This window comes from Trichomycterus rosablanca, chromosome 4 (assembly GCF_030014385.1).
Source record: "Trichomycterus rosablanca isolate fTriRos1 chromosome 4, fTriRos1.hap1, whole genome shotgun sequence".
Classification (NCBI taxonomy): domain Eukaryota; kingdom Metazoa; phylum Chordata; class Actinopteri; order Siluriformes; family Trichomycteridae; genus Trichomycterus; species Trichomycterus rosablanca.
Window position 1 is genome coordinate 40,546,171 of NC_085991.1, and position 18,504 is coordinate 40,564,674.

The 18,504-nt window shown below is 38.4% G+C and overlaps 1 protein-coding gene across 1 annotated transcript in view; it reads left to right on the forward strand.

The window, feature by feature from the left end:
• Positions 1-18,504, forward strand: part of fgf11a (fibroblast growth factor 11a) — a 121,035-nt gene continuing 102,531 nt past the window's right edge. The window contains exon 1 of the mRNA XM_062994305.1: positions 1-466. Within this exon, the coding sequence (XP_062850375.1) occupies positions 274-466 (193 nt within the window). The 5' untranslated portion in view covers positions 1-273. The remainder of the gene's footprint in view (positions 467-18,504) is intronic.

The following is an 18,504-nucleotide window of genomic DNA, read 5'->3' on the forward strand; positions in this document are numbered from 1 at the left end:
CACTCCTGCTCCACCAATTGCATATCAAACCGACGTCTGCAACCCAACACCAGCAACTCCAACGCAACTTCAACTCCAAATAACGACAACAACCGGCGGCCGTTCAGAAGAGACCCAACGACCTCGAGCTTTCATCCGAGAGACCCCTCTGTTCCACTGATCTCTTTCTGACTGTGTTTCGTAACCCATCTCTGTCCCTCACCCTGGGTTATTGGGTGGCTAGGCGGCTCACAGACGCCCTCCGTGTCTCTTGCGTGAGCCGGGCACGGCAAGATGGCCGCCCTCGCCAGCTCGCTCATCCGGCAGCGAAGGGAGGTGAAGGACCAGCCAACCAACCGGCAGATCTCCAACAAGCGCAAACCCTGCCCCAAGAGCAACAAGTCTCTGTGTCAGAAACAGATCCTCATCCTTATCTCCAAAGTAAGACTTTGCGGCAGTCGAGGAAGAAAACTGGAGAAAAGACCGGGTGAGTCAAGTAAGATTTTTGTTGCGGGTTTATTTCTGCTCAACCTGTACACATCATATTACCGTTTACTTCTTTATTACTAGAGTCAAGATCGGTAAAAATGGGCATTGTAAGATCTGGAAGTATTCTTGTCAGTAAGTGTACTGAGAAAGTGTTAAATGTGGTTTAATGGAGTGTTTTTACAAGTTCTTAAAGTGTGTGTGGGAATTTGTGCCTATTTGGTTAAGAGCATTTGGAAGAATAGGCAATGTTGGAGTTAAATGGGTTAAAGATCAGGGCTTTAAGAAACACTCCATGTCTTTATGGACCTCGCTTGACCTCCCCTGTGCACAGGGAGCAGGAACAGGAAAAGGTCTTCCCTAAACTGTTTTCTAAACTTGTACCAGTGGGTGTGGCTGAAACACCTAAACTTTTGACCATATAGTGCTCTGTTATAATTGTTCCTGTGTACACAGATCAGGCATAACATTAAAACCACCTCCTTGTTTCTACACTCACTGTCCATTTTGTCAGCTCCACTTACCATATAGAAGCACTTTGTAGTTCTACAATTACTGTTTCTCTGCATGCTTGTTAGCCTCCTTTCACCCTGTTCTTCAATGGTCAGGACCCCCACAGAGCAGGGATTATTTGGGTGGTGGATCATTCTCAGCACTGCAGTGACAATGACATGGTGGTGGTGTGTTAGTGTGTGTTGTGCTGGTATGAGTGAATAAGACACAGCAATGCCGATGGAGTTTTTAAACACCTCACTGTCACTGCTGGACTGAGAATAGTCCACCAACCAAAAATATCCAGCCAACAGCGCCCCGTGGGCAGCGTCCTGTGACCACTAATGAAGGTCTAGAAGATGACCAACTCAAACAGCAGCAATAGATGAGTGATCGTCTCTGACTTTACATCTACAAGGTGGACCAACTAGGTAGGAGTGTCTGATAGAGTGGACAGTGAGTGGACACGGTATTTAAAAACTCCAGCAGCGCTGCTGTGTCTGATCCACTCATACCATCACAACACACACTTAACACACCACCACCATGTCATGGTCACTGCAGTGCTGAGAATCATCCACCATCTAAATAATACCTGCTCTGTGGTGGTCCTGACCATTGAAGAACAGGGTGAAAGCAGGCTAAAAAAGTACGTAGAGAAATAGATGGACTACAGTCAGTAATTGTAGAACTACGAAGTGCTTCTATATGGTAAGTGGAGCTGATAAAATGGACAGTGAGTGTAGAAACAAGGAGGTGGTCATAATGTCTAATCGGTGTATAAGTTGAGTGAAATGGGTGAATATGGGCAGTGGTAACTTTTTAGTGAAGGTTCTGGACTAGTGATCAGAAGGTTGCTGGTTCAGAACCCAGCACCAGTGTTGCCTTTGTTGGGTCCCTGAGCAAGGCTCTTAACCCTTCATTTGCTTGCATTGTATTCAGTCACAGAGACTGAAGTCTATATCGCCTTGATTTAAAGCGTTTACTAATTGATTTTGTGATGCAACGCATTCCTGTTCTTGCTCTGTGTTCCTGGGTGGGATTTGACCTGCCGAGACCCTGATCAGGATGATGCATTTAGTATGAATGATAAGGGAATGAATATCATGACTCATCAGGACTAAGTATCTGTGCTTTCATCATTTTATGATGACTATAATAAGTGGCTGGCATGATGTATAGAGTGGGTGTCTTAGGGACCTGGGTTCAATACTTACCTCATCAGTGACTTGCCTGGTCTAGGACATGGTTGGTCCAGAATATGGACCAGAAATCACTGGGCAGAAGACAGGAATACACCCTGGACAGGGTGCCAGCATACACTCATATGTTTTTTTGGGGGTGTGGGAAGAAACCTGAGTACATGTAGGAGACTGATGAGTATTAATAATACTCTGATGAGGTAAGTATTGAACCCAGGTCCCTAAGGCTTATGTCACTGTACAACACCCACTCTATCCATCATGCCAGCCACTTATTATAGTAGGAAACAATAAAATGAAGTTGTTACTGAAGATAATCTTTGTACTAATTTACTGATTAAACACGATTTTGTGCCAATATTATTAGTATTTCAATATTTATTTTAATTTTGTATCTCAGCAGGTTGAATCAAATTCCTGTGTGCTCAAGTGCTTCAATTGCTCATAGTTCTGTCTCTTGTGGATATGTACCAACCGCTTGTGTTAGTTATAAATAAGCCCATATTGTTTTTTTTAAATACTGAATAAGAAATTGAGCTGTCGGGTAGTGCTGGTGCTGTGTAACTTCAGGGACTGGCATTTAATCCTTACTTCTAAATATTGTCTATATTAATTGATTATGAATATTTATTTTTAATTTCTGTGGACTTTGCTCCACATATTCTGGCCTCCTTGTACCTCCCAAATTATCAGGACAGTAGGTGGATGGGATTATTTGTGGTTTCACATGTGTGCGATGGACTGGTGCCCTGCTTGTGTACACCCACTCTAAGCTCAGTGTTTCCTACTGGACCAATTACAATCCTGATCAGGATGAAACATAGTGAAATGGTAGTTCATGGGTATCATCTGTGTAATCTGTGTGTGTGTGTGTGTGTGTGTGTGTGTGCGCGCACGTGCTCTGTGATGGACTGGCGGCCTGTCTGTGGTGTTTCATGTCCTGTTTGTGGCCCAGTAAATTGAACCCACTGAAAACCTGATCCGCAAAACAGTCATTAAAAAAAAAAAAACATAAAAATAACAAAAATATATATAATTATTATATATAATAAATCATAATTTTTAAAATATATTTCCTTTATTATATATTTATTAATATTATATCTTATAATACATTATTTATATTTTTTATATAATATCTTATCTTATATATATATATATATATGTTTTATATAATAAATAAATAATTTACTATTTACTATAAAATAATCTAATACAAATAAAGAAATTGATCATTTAGGTAATCAGTATAAAATAATGCAATTAAATGAGTAATAAATGATATTATAATTATTTGTTTTGGCCTGGACACTAAAAGCAGTGCCACAAAGCTTCTTCATGAAATGTCATCATTTGTTCATCATATGTGTGTGTGTGTGTGTTGGGTTAGAGGCCTGGGTGGCGTCTGTTTGTGCAGTAAACTACAACGACACTTTAATCTGTCGCAATGAATCAATCGGATGGCTGATGAGTTTGTGGCAGGGTAAGAACAGAGAGGGAAGGTCTTCCCGAGCTTTATGGCATGATGGGAGAAGTGGTGTGGAACAGGACTGTCTTACTCAGAGGAGCTTGTCTCTCTCTTGAGACACCATGATGCATTGTTTACTTACAGGAGGCTTTAGTGACCTTACACATCGCTAGAGCTGCATCCCATTTACTTGAGCTTGAGCGGGAATATTTAGCACCCTGAATGCTTGAAGATATTCTGTGTGTGTGTATGTGAGTGTGTGTGTGCATCCATCTATTTTACAGAAAGCATATTAACCTTGAACACATTAAACTGACCCACTGATGGGTCAAATTTTTTCTAATGTATAGGTTACCTGTCTGAATATAGACACCAAAATCTGCCTTTACTGTTATAAACCTTAAAACCTTATTTTTCATTCATATTTAACAGCTGAAAATGTATTACAACATTTTAGTATTATAATTATTATGATATAAAAAATTAAAAACATTGGGAAATTGTTTTAGTATTACAATTATTATGATATAAAAAACATTAAAGTGTATGTGTGTGTGTCCATCTGTTTTACAGAAAGCATATTAACCTTGAACATTAAACTGATCCACTGATGGGTACTTAAAATCCTAATTTTTATTCATATTTAACAGCTGAAAATCTATTACAACATTTTAGTATTACAATTATTATATGAAAAAAATATTAGAAATATTTTTAGAACATTGGGCAGTGATTTTAGTATTACAATTATTATGACATAAAAATCTATTTAAGTGCGTGTGAGTGTGTGTGCGTCCATCTATTTTACAGAAAGCATAATAACCTTGAACACATTAAACTGACCCACTGATGGGTCAAAATTTTTTTCTAATATATAGATTATCTGTCTGGAAATAGACACTTTTTTAAATCATATTTACCAACTGGAAAAATGTATTACAACATTTTAGTATTAAAATTATTATTATATGAAATAGAAATATCTTAGAAATATTTTTTAACAACATTGAGCAGTGATTTTAGTATTACAATTATTATGGTATTGTTAGATCTTAGTTACACTTATGTCCATATACTTATGGTATAATGCCTAGTATTTCTGCTCTTCTCACCGCTCATGAGCTGAGAATGCAGTTCTGAAGGTTGTTTTGGCTAGTTTTGTTCTTGTTGATCAAAACTGTCCTTCTCTCTAAAACTTTCTCATGTAGTTTAGCCTTCACACACATTTGCACACACACATTTACACACACACACACACACATTTAGACATACACTCTCTCACACGCACATTTACACACACACACACACACACACACACATTTAGACACACTCTCTCACACACACTTTTCTTGTCTTCATAAAAACTCTGTTTTCTTTCAATAAACTAAGGCATTCATACTTTGACTTGGTGTCTGGTCTGGGTGCTCTCCTCGTACGAGATTCAACGAATGATTCTTCTCCTGGTTAAGTTCTAGTCTAGTTTAAGGGACAGGACTTTGAGTGACTAAGAAACTACCTAACAGATAAATAAAAAGAAATATTTGTGTGTGTGTGTGTGTGTGTGTGTGTGTGTGTGTGTGTGTGCATCTATTTTACAGAAAGCATATTAACCTTGAACACATTAAACTGACCCACTGATGGGTCAAAATTTTCTAATATCTTCCCTATAGGTTACCTGTCTGGAAATAGACACCAAAATGTACCTTTAATATTAGAAAACTTAAAATCTTATTTTTTATTTGTATTTAACAGCCGAAAATGTATTACAACATTTTAGTATTAAAATTTTTATGATATGAAAACAATATTAGAAATATTTTTAGAACATTTGGCAGTGATTTTAACTATTTAAGTGCGTGTGAGTGTGTGCACATCCATCTACAGTATTTTACAGAAAGCATATTAACCTTGAACACATTAAACTGACACACTGATGGGTATATATACTGTGTATATATATATATATATATACTGTATATATATACAGTATTTTTACAATATATATTTTTTAGAGCATTAGGCAATGATAAAAGAATCAATATGTGATCCCACTGTTATTTTCTCATTATTGTATAATTTGCAGAACAATAGAACTATAATAATTAATTAATGGGTTCTCTTTCCTTCACTGCAGATATCTGGGTTTGAATCAGGCTTCTGTACAGACATGATTGGCTGAGAGGGGAGAGGCCAAAGCCCTATGATGGATTGGCACCCTGTTCAGGCTATCCCTGCATTATCGCTATGATAAAACGCTTGATAAAAATGAAATAATTTAATTATTTTTTAATTCATTTTATTTTTACTGATTGCTTAAGTGTGGTCAGGTTTGCACGGTGATGGTGTTTGACATTGAACTTGAACTAACTCGTAACTACCTGTCCTGTCATGAATGTAACAAAGGTGTAAAGCATGATGCTAGGGCAGTTATAGCCTAGCGGTTAAGGTACTGGATTAGTAATCGAAAGGTTGCTGGTTCAAGCCCCACAACTGCCAGGTTGACACTGCTGGTCCCCTGAACAAGGCCCTTAACCCTCAATTGCTTAGACAATATGCTGTCACAGTACTGTAAGTCGCTTTGGATAAAAAGTGTCCGCTTAATGCCAAAAATGTAAATGTTTGCAGTGAGTCAGGCACCACCAGGAGCGCAGTGCAGGAATACACTCTGGACTGGGCCAATCTACTTTATGTTTTTAGGAGGTGGGAGGTAATGTGCACACCTCCTCACGAAAAGTGTCTGAAGCGTAAACCTACATTCTATTACCAACCTATTACCTAATTAAAATAATTACAGTAAATAGACTTTGGAAATTGGTGGCTCGTTGGGTAGCACCACCTCACAGCAAAAAGATCCTTGGTTCAACTCCCAGGTGGAACAGTCCGGGTCCTATGCGAAATTTGCGTGTTCTTCCTGTGTCCCTGGTGATGTAGTGTGCCCACGACCGAAACAGAAATAAGCGTTAAAACCGAATTAATGGTTGAATTGTATTAGGAGCATTTGTGCAGAGTGAGATGTGTTCGAATGATGTAGCGAATAGTGCATTTTGTGTGGTAATGAGTTTGTAAAATGACCTAATGGACGGCATGGTGGCTCACAGCAAGAAGGTCCTGGTGGGGCGGTCAGAGTCCTTTCTGTGTGGAGTTTGCATGTTCTTCCTGTATACATGTGTACATGCCCAGCTAGGTGATAGCACTGCTAAAATTCAAAACCCAGATCTCAGCAGTGCAACTGGATGCAAAAGATTCCAAAAGAATTGTTACATACACGGATTAGGCATAACATTACGACCACCTTCCTAATATTGTGTTGGTCCCGCTTTGCTGCTCTATGCACAACAAACTGCAATGCACTGTGTATTCTGACACCTCTCTATCAGAACCAGCATTAACTTCTTCAGCATTTTGAGCTACAGTAGCTTGTCTGTTGGATCGGAACACACGGGCCAGCCTTCGCTCCCCACGTGCGTCAATGAGCCTTGGCCGCCCATGACCCTGTTGCCGGTTTGGCACTGTTCCTTCCTTGAACCACTTTTTTATATATATACAGTATATATATTTTTTCCCCTCTTTTTTCCCCAATTTTTATCCCCCAGTCTAGTCGTGTCCAATTACCCTCATTGTGTCCTGACTGACGACGCCTCTCAACTGACATGCGCCCCCTCCGGTACGCACAGTCAGCACTGTGTACGGAGGGCCACACCCTCATCAGCATCATTCCTCAGCCCTGTGCAGGCACCATCAGTCAGCCTGCAGGGGCCACAGTCGCACCACACTGTAAAAAATTTCAAGGCTCTCCAACTTAAAAATTCTTAGTGACTTGTTGCACTTAGTTGGCCTAATTTAAGTTATCTGAAATGCGTAATTTAAGTTCTGCTGACAACCATAGAATTTAGGACCAACTAAAAAAAATAAGTTGTGTCAATGAAATTCATCAAATACATCTTATTGGTCCAACAATATATTTTAAGTTCTGCTGACAATTCTACAATTTCGGACAAACTAAAAAAATAGGTTGTGTCAATGAAATTCATCAAATACATCTTGTTGGTCCAACAATACATTTTCAATTCTGTCAACTACATTTGTTTAGTCCAGTGAATTATTAATTAGTATCAAAGTAAATGTAAAATATACTGAATAAGCGAACACTGCATAGCAAATGTAAATTCTAAACAAATAAATTTTATTTGCATGTATCATATAAACAATAAATTTTTTTTTAAACATTCAGCATTCACAAGCATCAAACAAATTACAAGTTATACATGTTATAGTGTCTAATTAAAACAATTTACATTAGAAATTGTAAGTAGAGCCTAAATGTGGTTTTTAAGGTGCAAGTCAACTTAGCACCTAAATGTAATTGCTAATTTTTAAGGTGGAATAAAAACCAGTTTCGATGGTTTGGTGTCTTGAAGGCATTAGTGTAGTGGGGCAGGTTGTCCATTACTAACTCTTCAATTACAACTGCAACATTGACTGCACTGGACAGTGATCTTGATAAAACAGCACTCTCCTTCACCACTTCAAGAATCCACGTTTCCATGTTCTTTGTGGTCCTGTAATGCTTCTGTATCCTCTGGAACACATAATGATATCAGAGCCTCATTTATGTGTAAGAAATTGCATATTAACACAAGCACTGACATGCTAATAAAATGGTACTTGTAGTACGTCAGTCAGCACGTAAAAATCAAACTGAAGTAAGAAAGGTTTGCTTAGATTCCCCAGAGATTAACAAAGCTTACTCAAATTAAATGAATGAATTAATTAATGCTTTTTACTTACATAATGTGCTGCGTTTAGAATTTCTCCACTCGTTTCAACAACTAAAAATATCTATACACCACGGTTTGTTAACAACGTTTATAAAAGCTAAGTCACTGTTTCACACACGCATGTGGATGCAGAAGCATCTGACAGCAGCATCCAGTTGCTTTAACGTTATTTACAATGCAGTAACTCAACAGGCTTCCAAAATATTTTAGTAAAATGCAGAGTAATAGTCCAAGAGTCGGTTCGCTAACAGTGTAAGAGTCGGTTCCTTAATAGACACGACTAGTGGTGGAAAGTTCGTTTTACGGAACCGATTCTTTAATTTGACTTTGATGTTACAAGGCTGTACAGAGTTAACTATAATAATAACTATTTTATTTGAGGTATATTTTTAAAAGTAAATCCACTGGGTGTCTGTATGTAACTGCTACCTGATTTGGGGTGGAACAGTGAACTTCAGCAACAAGCTGCAGGTGCTCATACGAATCGATTCAGTAACTCTGTCACTAGTTTGATACAGTGTTTTATCACAGCTTAACAGACTCTGTCTATAGTTATTTAGTATTCAGCCCAAAGTAAAAGAGGTAGTGGTGGCACGTTTAAAAACATGTTAAAATGATGGAAACGTCCTCTGTGCAGCTTTTAGTTCGCCAATTCAAAATCAAACAAACCACAGAGTTGTTCAGGTTCGTTAAACCCTCCACCTTAACGTGAATAAGATGTAATGATGTTAAGATACTTACTGTTTGTTTGAAATCTCCTCGTTAATATAAAACGGTTTGAAAGTCCTCTTCTCTCCATAAAAACTGGCGCGAAGACGTCCCTCTGGAGCGCATGCGCAGAAGTTTCCTCATTCTCACTTGCTCACCCAAATCAGTTTTTTTCATTGGACTTGAAATGTTGAGTGAAAACAGTTGTACTCGTTTACTGAACCTAACATTTTAAGTTGAAGAGTAAAACTACTACAGCTGACGGCACAACACATTTTTTTATTTTGGACCAACTATTTCCATAATTCATGTTGTGCCAACATTTATTTTTACATTCTCAGAACATAACCAAACAAGGATTTTTTACAGTGCAGTTATGAGGACCTATGATCCGACTTTCTTACCCTTTAACCCTGAACAACAGCCAATAGTTGTTCATGCGGCCACCCAGCCTAGTCGGAAAGGCAGAGCTGAGATTTGTTACGATGTATTCGAAACCCCAACTCTGGTGAGCTAGCGTACTTTACCGCTGCGCCACCTGAGCGGCCTCCTTGAACCACTTTTGATAGATACTAACTACTGCAGACCGGGAACACCCCACAAGAGCTGCAGTTTTGGAGATGCTCTGACCCAGCCGTCTAGCCATCACAATTTGGCCCTTGTCAAACCACTCAAACTCAAACTCAAATCCTTACGCTTGCTCATTTTTCCTGCTTCTAACACATCAACTTTGAGAATAAAATGTTCACTTGCTGCGTAATATATCCCACCCACTAACAGGTGCCGTGATGAAGAGATAATCAGTGTTATTCACTTCACCTGTCAATGGTCATAATGTTATGCCTTGTCGGTGTATAATGCTGTTATATTTAAAATACCTTCGGCTACTTTAAATTATTGTACAGGGCGGTGCATTGGCACAGCTTTGGACGTGGGTTCAATTTCTCTGCTCTCTGGTGAATGTACAGTATGTGATGAGTTTGTCTACACGAGTTTTCTTCAGCTGTTCTGCTTTTCCTCATAAATTTTTAATTCGAATAGGTGGATTGACTGCTCTAAATCGAAATCCAAAAGTCTGAGGGAGTAAATGTGTCAGCGCGCGATGCCCCGCGATAGATTGGCGTGATGGATTGTGAACTAAATTTCCAAGCTTCAGTTCAGGAAATCTACTGCTGTTTTAATATTATTAAGGTTTTATGATTTGCATTAAAATGTAATAAAAATTCAAAGTAGGTGTTTGTTGGTGTTAAACTGAAAAGTAGAGGGTTTGCGTCAGACGCTTTTAACATGGCTGTGTTCACATTGTAAGGCTAATGTAGAATTTGCTGCAAAGATTATGCAATATGGTGGGTGTCTGGGAGAGTTGGGTACATAGAGAAGTATTGAATAAACAGCGTTAGTGTAATGATTGTCATTCCTGGTTCTGTAACCCTTAAGATTTTTTTTTTAGAAAACCAAGAATCAGAATTGGTCACTTATAATCTAATACAGTAGACCCTTGACTTACGAATTTAATTTGTTCCGAAGGGCTGTTCTTAAGTCAAAATGTTCGTTAGTGAAACCTGTTTTTCCTATAAGAAATAATGTAAACAGAATTAATCCGTGCCAGACCTCCCAAACCCCACCCCCCCCTCTTACCTAACCTCTCTAAAGTATATTTCCCTTAATCTTAAATTATAGAATAGATAATACTGTAATAAATAATAATAAACAACAATACACAGTAGTACTGTACATAAAAAACACACATCTCAGTACAGTACGTGTGCTGACTATACACCATAATACATGTCCTTCTTTTTTTATAAAATGTATCTACCAGAAACAACAATAACTCATATTTCTCTATTATTTCCTTCTTTATTTCAATAGTGTTGTATTTTGTAGGTGTAATTGCACGAAAGAAAGAATACTTTACTGAGCTGAATTCCTTCTTCTCTTTCACTCACTGTCCACTTTGTCTGATACACAGTGACAGCTACTGGAAGGAGTAATAATACAACACAACAAATGTAATAGATTTGTTCATTTTCTCACCACTACACTTTCTCTGCACATTATTTGGGGCCATTTTAATATGGAATTTTACAAAATATAAAGACAACACCGAAAAAACACCATCCGCTGTCCGAATGTTCGCTCACTGTGTATATATATATATATATATATATACTGTATATATATATACTGTATATATATATATATATATATATATATATATAGAGAGAGAGAGAGAGAGAGAGAGACGGTTGGAGTCAACTTGTTCATGACGTCACGTGTTTTGCGAATTTTGGTTCGTAATCCGACATTTGTTGTCTACTGTATCAGCTAAGTGGCACAACAAAAAAGCGTTCACACTTCTGTCTGGAGGTTGTGAGTTCAAGCCCAAATGCCTCCCCAGGTGAAACTGGCTTGAAAATGAGGGCTGATTGTCCTTGCTGTCTGGCTGGAAGAGATGGCATTCCTGTCTCCCCTATCAATCATGCAGCACTAACCAATCTCAGGCATCTGTGAGTTCATTTATATGGACAAGGGCAGTTAGCGCCTCCTTAAAGTGCATCGATCTGCACGAATGCATGAGCCCGGCTCAAAAGGGTTGTGTTCATGTGTCTGGGAAAGCATGTGCTAGGTTACCCTAACTAACTGGTAGGAGAGAAGCATTGAATGTCAAACCACAAACTGCTTAATTCTGATATGGCTCGTGATGGCAGGTGTGACCCATAAACAATGGATGCAAAGCAGGAACACACCACCTTGGACAGGGTGCATCACCCTTATCAGCTGGTTCACTCATTTCTAGAAGAAATTATAAGAAGCCAGTTCATTTGGAATATGGAGTTTTTAGAAAGTGGAAGGATGATCATGTGACTGAAGAAAACTCACACAGACATGAAAACATGCAAAACTCCTTACTGACAATATGTCAATGCTTTCCTTAAGACAATATCTATCTATCTATCTATCTATCTATCTATCTATCTATCTATCTATCTATCTATCTATCTGTCTGTCTGTCTGTCTGTCTGTCTGTCTGTCTCTCTGCCTCTCTGTCTATCTAGTGATCAATCTGTCTGTCTGTCTATTAATCGATCTATTTGTCTGCCTTTCTGTCTGTTTATCTATTGGTCGTTCTGTCTGTCTGTAACTCTGTTTTTCTGTCTGTCTATTGATTGATCTGTCTGTGTGTAACTCTGTCTGTTTTTCTGTCTGTCTGTCTGTTAATCAATCTATCTGTCTATTGAATGAACTGTCTTTCTGCCTCTCTATCTCTCTCTCTATCTGTCTGCCTGTCTGTTCGTCCGTCTGTCCAATGGTCCGTCCATCTATTAATCAGTCTGTCTATCTGTCCCTCCGTCCGTCTATTGATCGATCCATCTGTCTATCTATTGGACGATCTGTCTGTCTTTCTGCCTGTCAGTCTATTGATCCACCTGTCTGTCTCTCTGCCTGTCTATTGATCGAACTGTTTTTCTGCCTCTCTATCTGTCTGTCTTTCTATTGATTGATCTATCTGTCTGACTATCTACTGATCAGTCTGTCTGTCTATCTGTCTGTCTCTCTATCTGTCTGTCTGTTTATCTACTGATCGATCTGTCTGTCTGTAACTGTCTGACTTTCTGTCTGTTTATTGATTGATTTGTCTTTCTCTCTGTATCTATCTGTCTGTCTATCTATTGATCGATCTGTCTGTAACTGTCTATCTATCTATCTATCTATCTATCTATCTATCTATCTATCTATCTATCTATCTATCTATCTATCTATCTATCTATCTATCTAGCTGTCTAGCTGTCTATCTATTGATCGATCTGTCTGTAACTCTGTTTTTATGTCTGTCTATTGATCTGTCTGTCTGTCTGTCTGTCTTTCTATCTAAGGTTCAAACCCATGCCCACAAGTTCTTTTTTGCTGTGTGACATTTAAACCATCAGCAGTGCCACCATGCCATCCCAAAGTCATTTTGCTTAGAATGTCATTGAAAAAAGAAAGCTAAATTTGGTCCACATCCACAGAACATATATAAGAACAGCTTTCGGTATGAATATAACCGCATCTTCTTGTATAAAGATGAATATGAATATTGTACACTATATGGCCAAAAGTATGTGGACACCCGGCTGTGAGTTTGCTGGACATCCCCTTTCAAAACCATATGCACTAATATGGAAACGCATCAGATCAATAACAGGCTCTGTGTTTTTGAAAAGGTTTTCCTCAAGCTTTTGGAGTGTCTGTGTGACCTTGAGCCTATTCTGTTAAAAGAACATTCTAAGTTCTGTGCAGGCTACCAGGGTTCCCAACCACCAAACAGTCATGCTGGTAGATGGAAGCATATTTCTGTTAACAATGGATTTGACTGAAACACATGAATGATTAGTGGGGCTTCCATATACTTTTGGCCATGTAGGGTGTGTGTAGCCGCACTGCACTCATTAAGCACAATTTATGGGATTTATTTCAGTCTCTTGTGTGCAAAATCTCCTCATACACTTTAACATTAATGCACATTTGTAAGTGCTGCATCAGCTCGAAGGACCTGGCTATATTTGTATCACGTGTCAGAGTACATTAATGACGTGTGTGCCAAGTTCATCATGGTAATTACCAGAAAAGCCATCCTTCCATAGCATAGCATCTGCCGCAGTAGAGCACCGCAAGCTGAGAGGTAATTACGAGCTAAAATACAGCACCGTTCTACCGTGTAAGCCTGAACACGGTCCTGCCTCGATTTCGGTCAGTGTGAAAATTACCGGATACTGCTCTGAAGTGGTGCAGTTATGGTTCTATTATGGAAACGGATGGATGGGGTTGCCTCGGCTCTGACGGCAGAGGTTAACGAGGGTGCGTGAGGGATATGAAAAGAAGGAAATCGCTGTGTAATTTTGCAATGAATTCTTATGGAGAATGCTGAACTCTCTCTCTTTCTTTTTAGCTGCACAAGAATAATTACATTCTACTTAAAAAGTCTGAACTCTGTACTTCTCAATTCTCTCTTGCCTTGTTCCCCTCTCACACAGAGCTGTCAGAACTTTAGATGTATCCCAATTTGTCAGTTATACTGCAATAATCCTATTTGTGTGTGTGTGTGTGTGCTCCCTATTTGTAGGGTTTCTTTTTTGCTGCATCAACACATACTGTTAAATTAAAATCAGTCACATGACTTCCAATCTTGCCTCAATTCACTCATTTCTGTGAGGAGTTTGCATTCTTTCCCAGTGTCCGTGGGGTTGCTTTGTGTAGAAGTTTCCCAGTTTCTTGTCACCTCCTTAAATATGCACTTAGGTACACATAATCACCTACAGTTGTGAATAAGTGAGTGAATGCCTTGTAATTGATCCTGTCCAGGGTGTTTTCTTGAAGAAGAATGTATGCATACATACACCAGTCAGCCATAACATTACGTTTTTAGCCTTTTTCATTACAATACAGTCAGCCATAACATTACGTTTTTAGCCTTTTTCATTACAATACAGTCAGCCATAACATTACGTTTTTAGCCTTTTTCATTACAATACCTTTTTAGCCTACTTTCACCCTGTTCTTCAATGGTCAGAAGTATATGCAGAGCGCAGGATCGGCCATTGTACACCACCTCTGGAGATGACAGAGTTAAGGGCCATGCTCAAAAACTCAACAGTGGTTGCATACCAGAGCCTGGATTCAACTCTACCCACTAGGTTACCACTGTTGTGTAGTATACATAAACTGTATGGCCAAAAGTATCTGGACACCTTATGAGCTTACCGGACACACCATTCCAAAACCATAGCCATTAATATGGTGGCACAGCTTTTACTCTTTTGGGAAGGCTTTCAACAATATTTTGGTGTGTAACTTTGTGAATTTATGCTTATTCAGTCAAAAGAAAACTTGTAAGGTCAGGTACCATGTTGAACAAGAAGGCCTTGCTCACAATCAATGTTCTGAATCATCCCAGTGGTGTTCAGCAGGGTTAAGGTCAGGGCTGTGTGTAGTTTCTTCACACCAAACTTGTCAAACCATGTCTTTATTGACCTTCCCTTGTGCACAGGGGAACAGTCATACTGGAGTAAAGGGAAATGACCTTTCTCAAACTGCTGCCACATATTTGGAGGCATTTCATTAAAAAAATTTTAATAGAAAACAACAGTTTTTAGTCAAAAGTTATTTTTAAAAGTGGGTGCTTGGGTGTGTATTACAGTGGTGTATTACTTTAGCCCCCTACCGCTGGGATCCTGGGTTTTAATCCCCAGCTGTACAATTGGCTGGTTGGGCATCTATTAAAAGACATGATTGACTGTCTAGGGGATAAAGCATTGGAGTCCTGTTGAGTTACTGCATCATGCCCAGTGATTCTGGGGAAACCAAACCTACCGTGACCGTGACCTGACCCTGACCAACCCTTTTTACCTTTAAATATACTATGGTGATTTGTATAGAATTTAATTAAAATTATGTATCAAGAGGTCTCAGTTGTTAAAATATATAAAATATATAAATATATATATACATTTCAAGAGGTTAAGAGAGGCTTTAGTGTCATTTCAGCTATATACAAGTACATATTGAAACAAAACAACGTTCCTCCAGGACAAGGGTGCAACATAGAACAAAAGTACAAGACAGTACAGTACAGTGCAGGTAGACAACAGCACAATAAATACAAAAAAGGCCTAAAATAAATACAAAAAGACATTTCTAATCTAAAGAGTAATTAAGGAAGACAAGACTAGAGCCAAGTGTTAATCAGTACATGGTTCTGAGTAAATGATGGGTGAGGTAGAGTTAAAGTAAAAAACAAAATCCAAAAGGCTTAATGACTCAGACTCAGCTTTATTGTCATTCAACCACGTACATGATAGAACGAAATACAGTTACCCAGGCCTCGGTGTGTGACATGAATAAAATAAGAATAAACTAAGGTAAGTATAAAAATAGAATAAACTAAGAAACTAAAAAAGTACAAGTAAAAAGTATTTACATTTTAAAGTATTGCACAAAAAACTGCAGCAGCTTATGTTGATCTAAAGTGCATAAATGCAAAAAGTATAGCAGCAAAACTAAGCCGCAACAAATCACGAGATAGAGTTAAAGTGACAGTGTGCAAGTTGTGTTCAATATGGCAGTGTGTGTAGTGTTTATAAATGGTTGATCAGGTGTTTAATATATATGTAGGACAATTAAAAATCGATTCACATGTGTAACGATTTAAATCAGTTTACATGTATAATGATTCGATATTCACTTTAAACAGCAGAGGGCACTGGCGCTATTCACCTCGTCTGGTTGACGTCACTACAGGGTTGCCTGGTTCGGAATTTTTCAGCCAAATGTATGTATGTGAGGATACTTTCTTTATTTGTATTATTCATTTATTTATTTAATGTGGGATTTATTTCATTTCAGTTTTTTTTTACAAAGTAAAAAGGGAAATGTGCAGCATTGTTTTGCATAGTTTGTACCTACCTCAAAAATAAAAGGACATTCATTATTTAGATAAATAAAAGATATGCAGAAATACAGAATTTTTTTTCTTTTAAAGAGAAATAATAAAAGGAAACTGTCATAATTTGTCTTCAATTTCATTTTGTTTAAAAAACGGGAAAAAATCGTATCGTGAACCCAGTATCGTGAATCGCATCACATCGTGGATAGAGTGTATTATTACATCCCTATTAATGACTTTTGTGCTGCAAATGCGTTCTTTAAATCCCAAAGATTTTATGGTATTCAAATCTGGAGACTGAGAAGGACTGATTTCTTAACAAGTTTTAATTGAATTGGAGGTGTCATTGTCTTGCTGGAAAGTCCATGTATTACCAAGGTTGAGTTTCACCGGAGACGACAGAACATTCCTTCTCAATATGCCTTGGCATCTTTGTAAACCCATGATTCAGTCATATAGTCATAAGCTTTTCTTTCACCAGACAAACTGCTGATCCATATGGCCAAACGGTTCCTGTTTTAATTTGTCAGTCCATAGAACTGCCTCCAGAGTGGTGTGCATTGAGTCTTCTTATGGTTGCCACTGACCCATTTGTCCCAGACTTTATCAGGTCATCTTGTCATCTTTTGCAGTAACGCTGGGGTTTTCCTTTGTTGTCTTGAATAGCCTCCTAGATGAAATGTAGGACATTCTCTAATAGTCAGGCATGTTTGCTGTTGCACCATAAGCTTCAAACTTCTGGACTCTAATCTCAGTGGAGATGTTCAAGGTTCTGAAAGTTCTCTTGTACTAGTTGTCTATCTCATACAATAAACTAATCTCCTCTCTCAGCTTTTGTGACAGCTCTTTAGATTTCACCATGTTTGCAACACTTGAATCTCTGGGTGGTGTTTATATAACACATCACAGTGTTATATAAACACCCAGTGGTTTAATCATGTAGTAACCCAAATTTAGGTCATACAGACAAGCAGTGGGTTTTAAGATCAGTAATATCATGTAGGGGTTGATTAATTGTGACATGACAGTATAAAAAAAATCCTGCTACTCTAAAATACTACATCATTTATTTACTTTATCTTGCTGTATTTTTCAACTAATAAAGATGACTTTATTTCAAGTAAAATCTAGCTCTGCAGAAAGGTTTATTAACAGAGTTCTTATTTTCTTTAGGGGTATAAATGTACTCAATTTATTTTTTCAATCTTTGTGTGACACTACTCACCCTCAAAAATATATATTGTTATACACCGATCAGCCATAACATTAAAACCACCTACTTGTTTCTACACACATTGTCCATTTTATCAGCTCCACTTACCATATAGTAGTTCTTTTGTAGTCCATCTGTTTCTCTGCATGCTTTGTTAGCCCCTTTCATGCTGTTCTTCAACGGTTAGGACCACTACAGAGTAGGTATTATTTGGGTGGTGGGTTATTCTCAGCACTGCAGTGACACTGACATATGGTGGTGTGTTAGTGTGTGTTGTGCTGGTATGAGTGGATCAGACACAGCAGACACCTCACTGTCACTGCTGGACTGAGAATAGTCTAACCAACCAAAAACATATCCAGCCAACAGCGCCCCGTGGGCAGCCTCCTGTGACCACTAATGAAGGTCTACATAGATAAGCTATCGTCTCTGACTTCATCATCTACAAGGTGGACCAACTAGCTAGGAGTGTCTAATAGAGTGGACAGTTAGTGGACACAGTATTTAAAAACTCCAGCAGCGCTGCTGTGTCTAATCCACTCATACCAGCACAACACACACTAACACACCACCACCATGTCATTGTCACTGCAGTGCTGAGAATGATCCACCTAAATAAAACCTGCTCTGTGGTGGTCCTGATCATTGAAGAACAGGGTGAAAGCTGGCTAAAAAAGTATGTAGAGAAACAGATGGACCACAGTCAGTAATTGTAGAACTACAAAGTGCTTCTATATGGTAAGTGGAGCTGA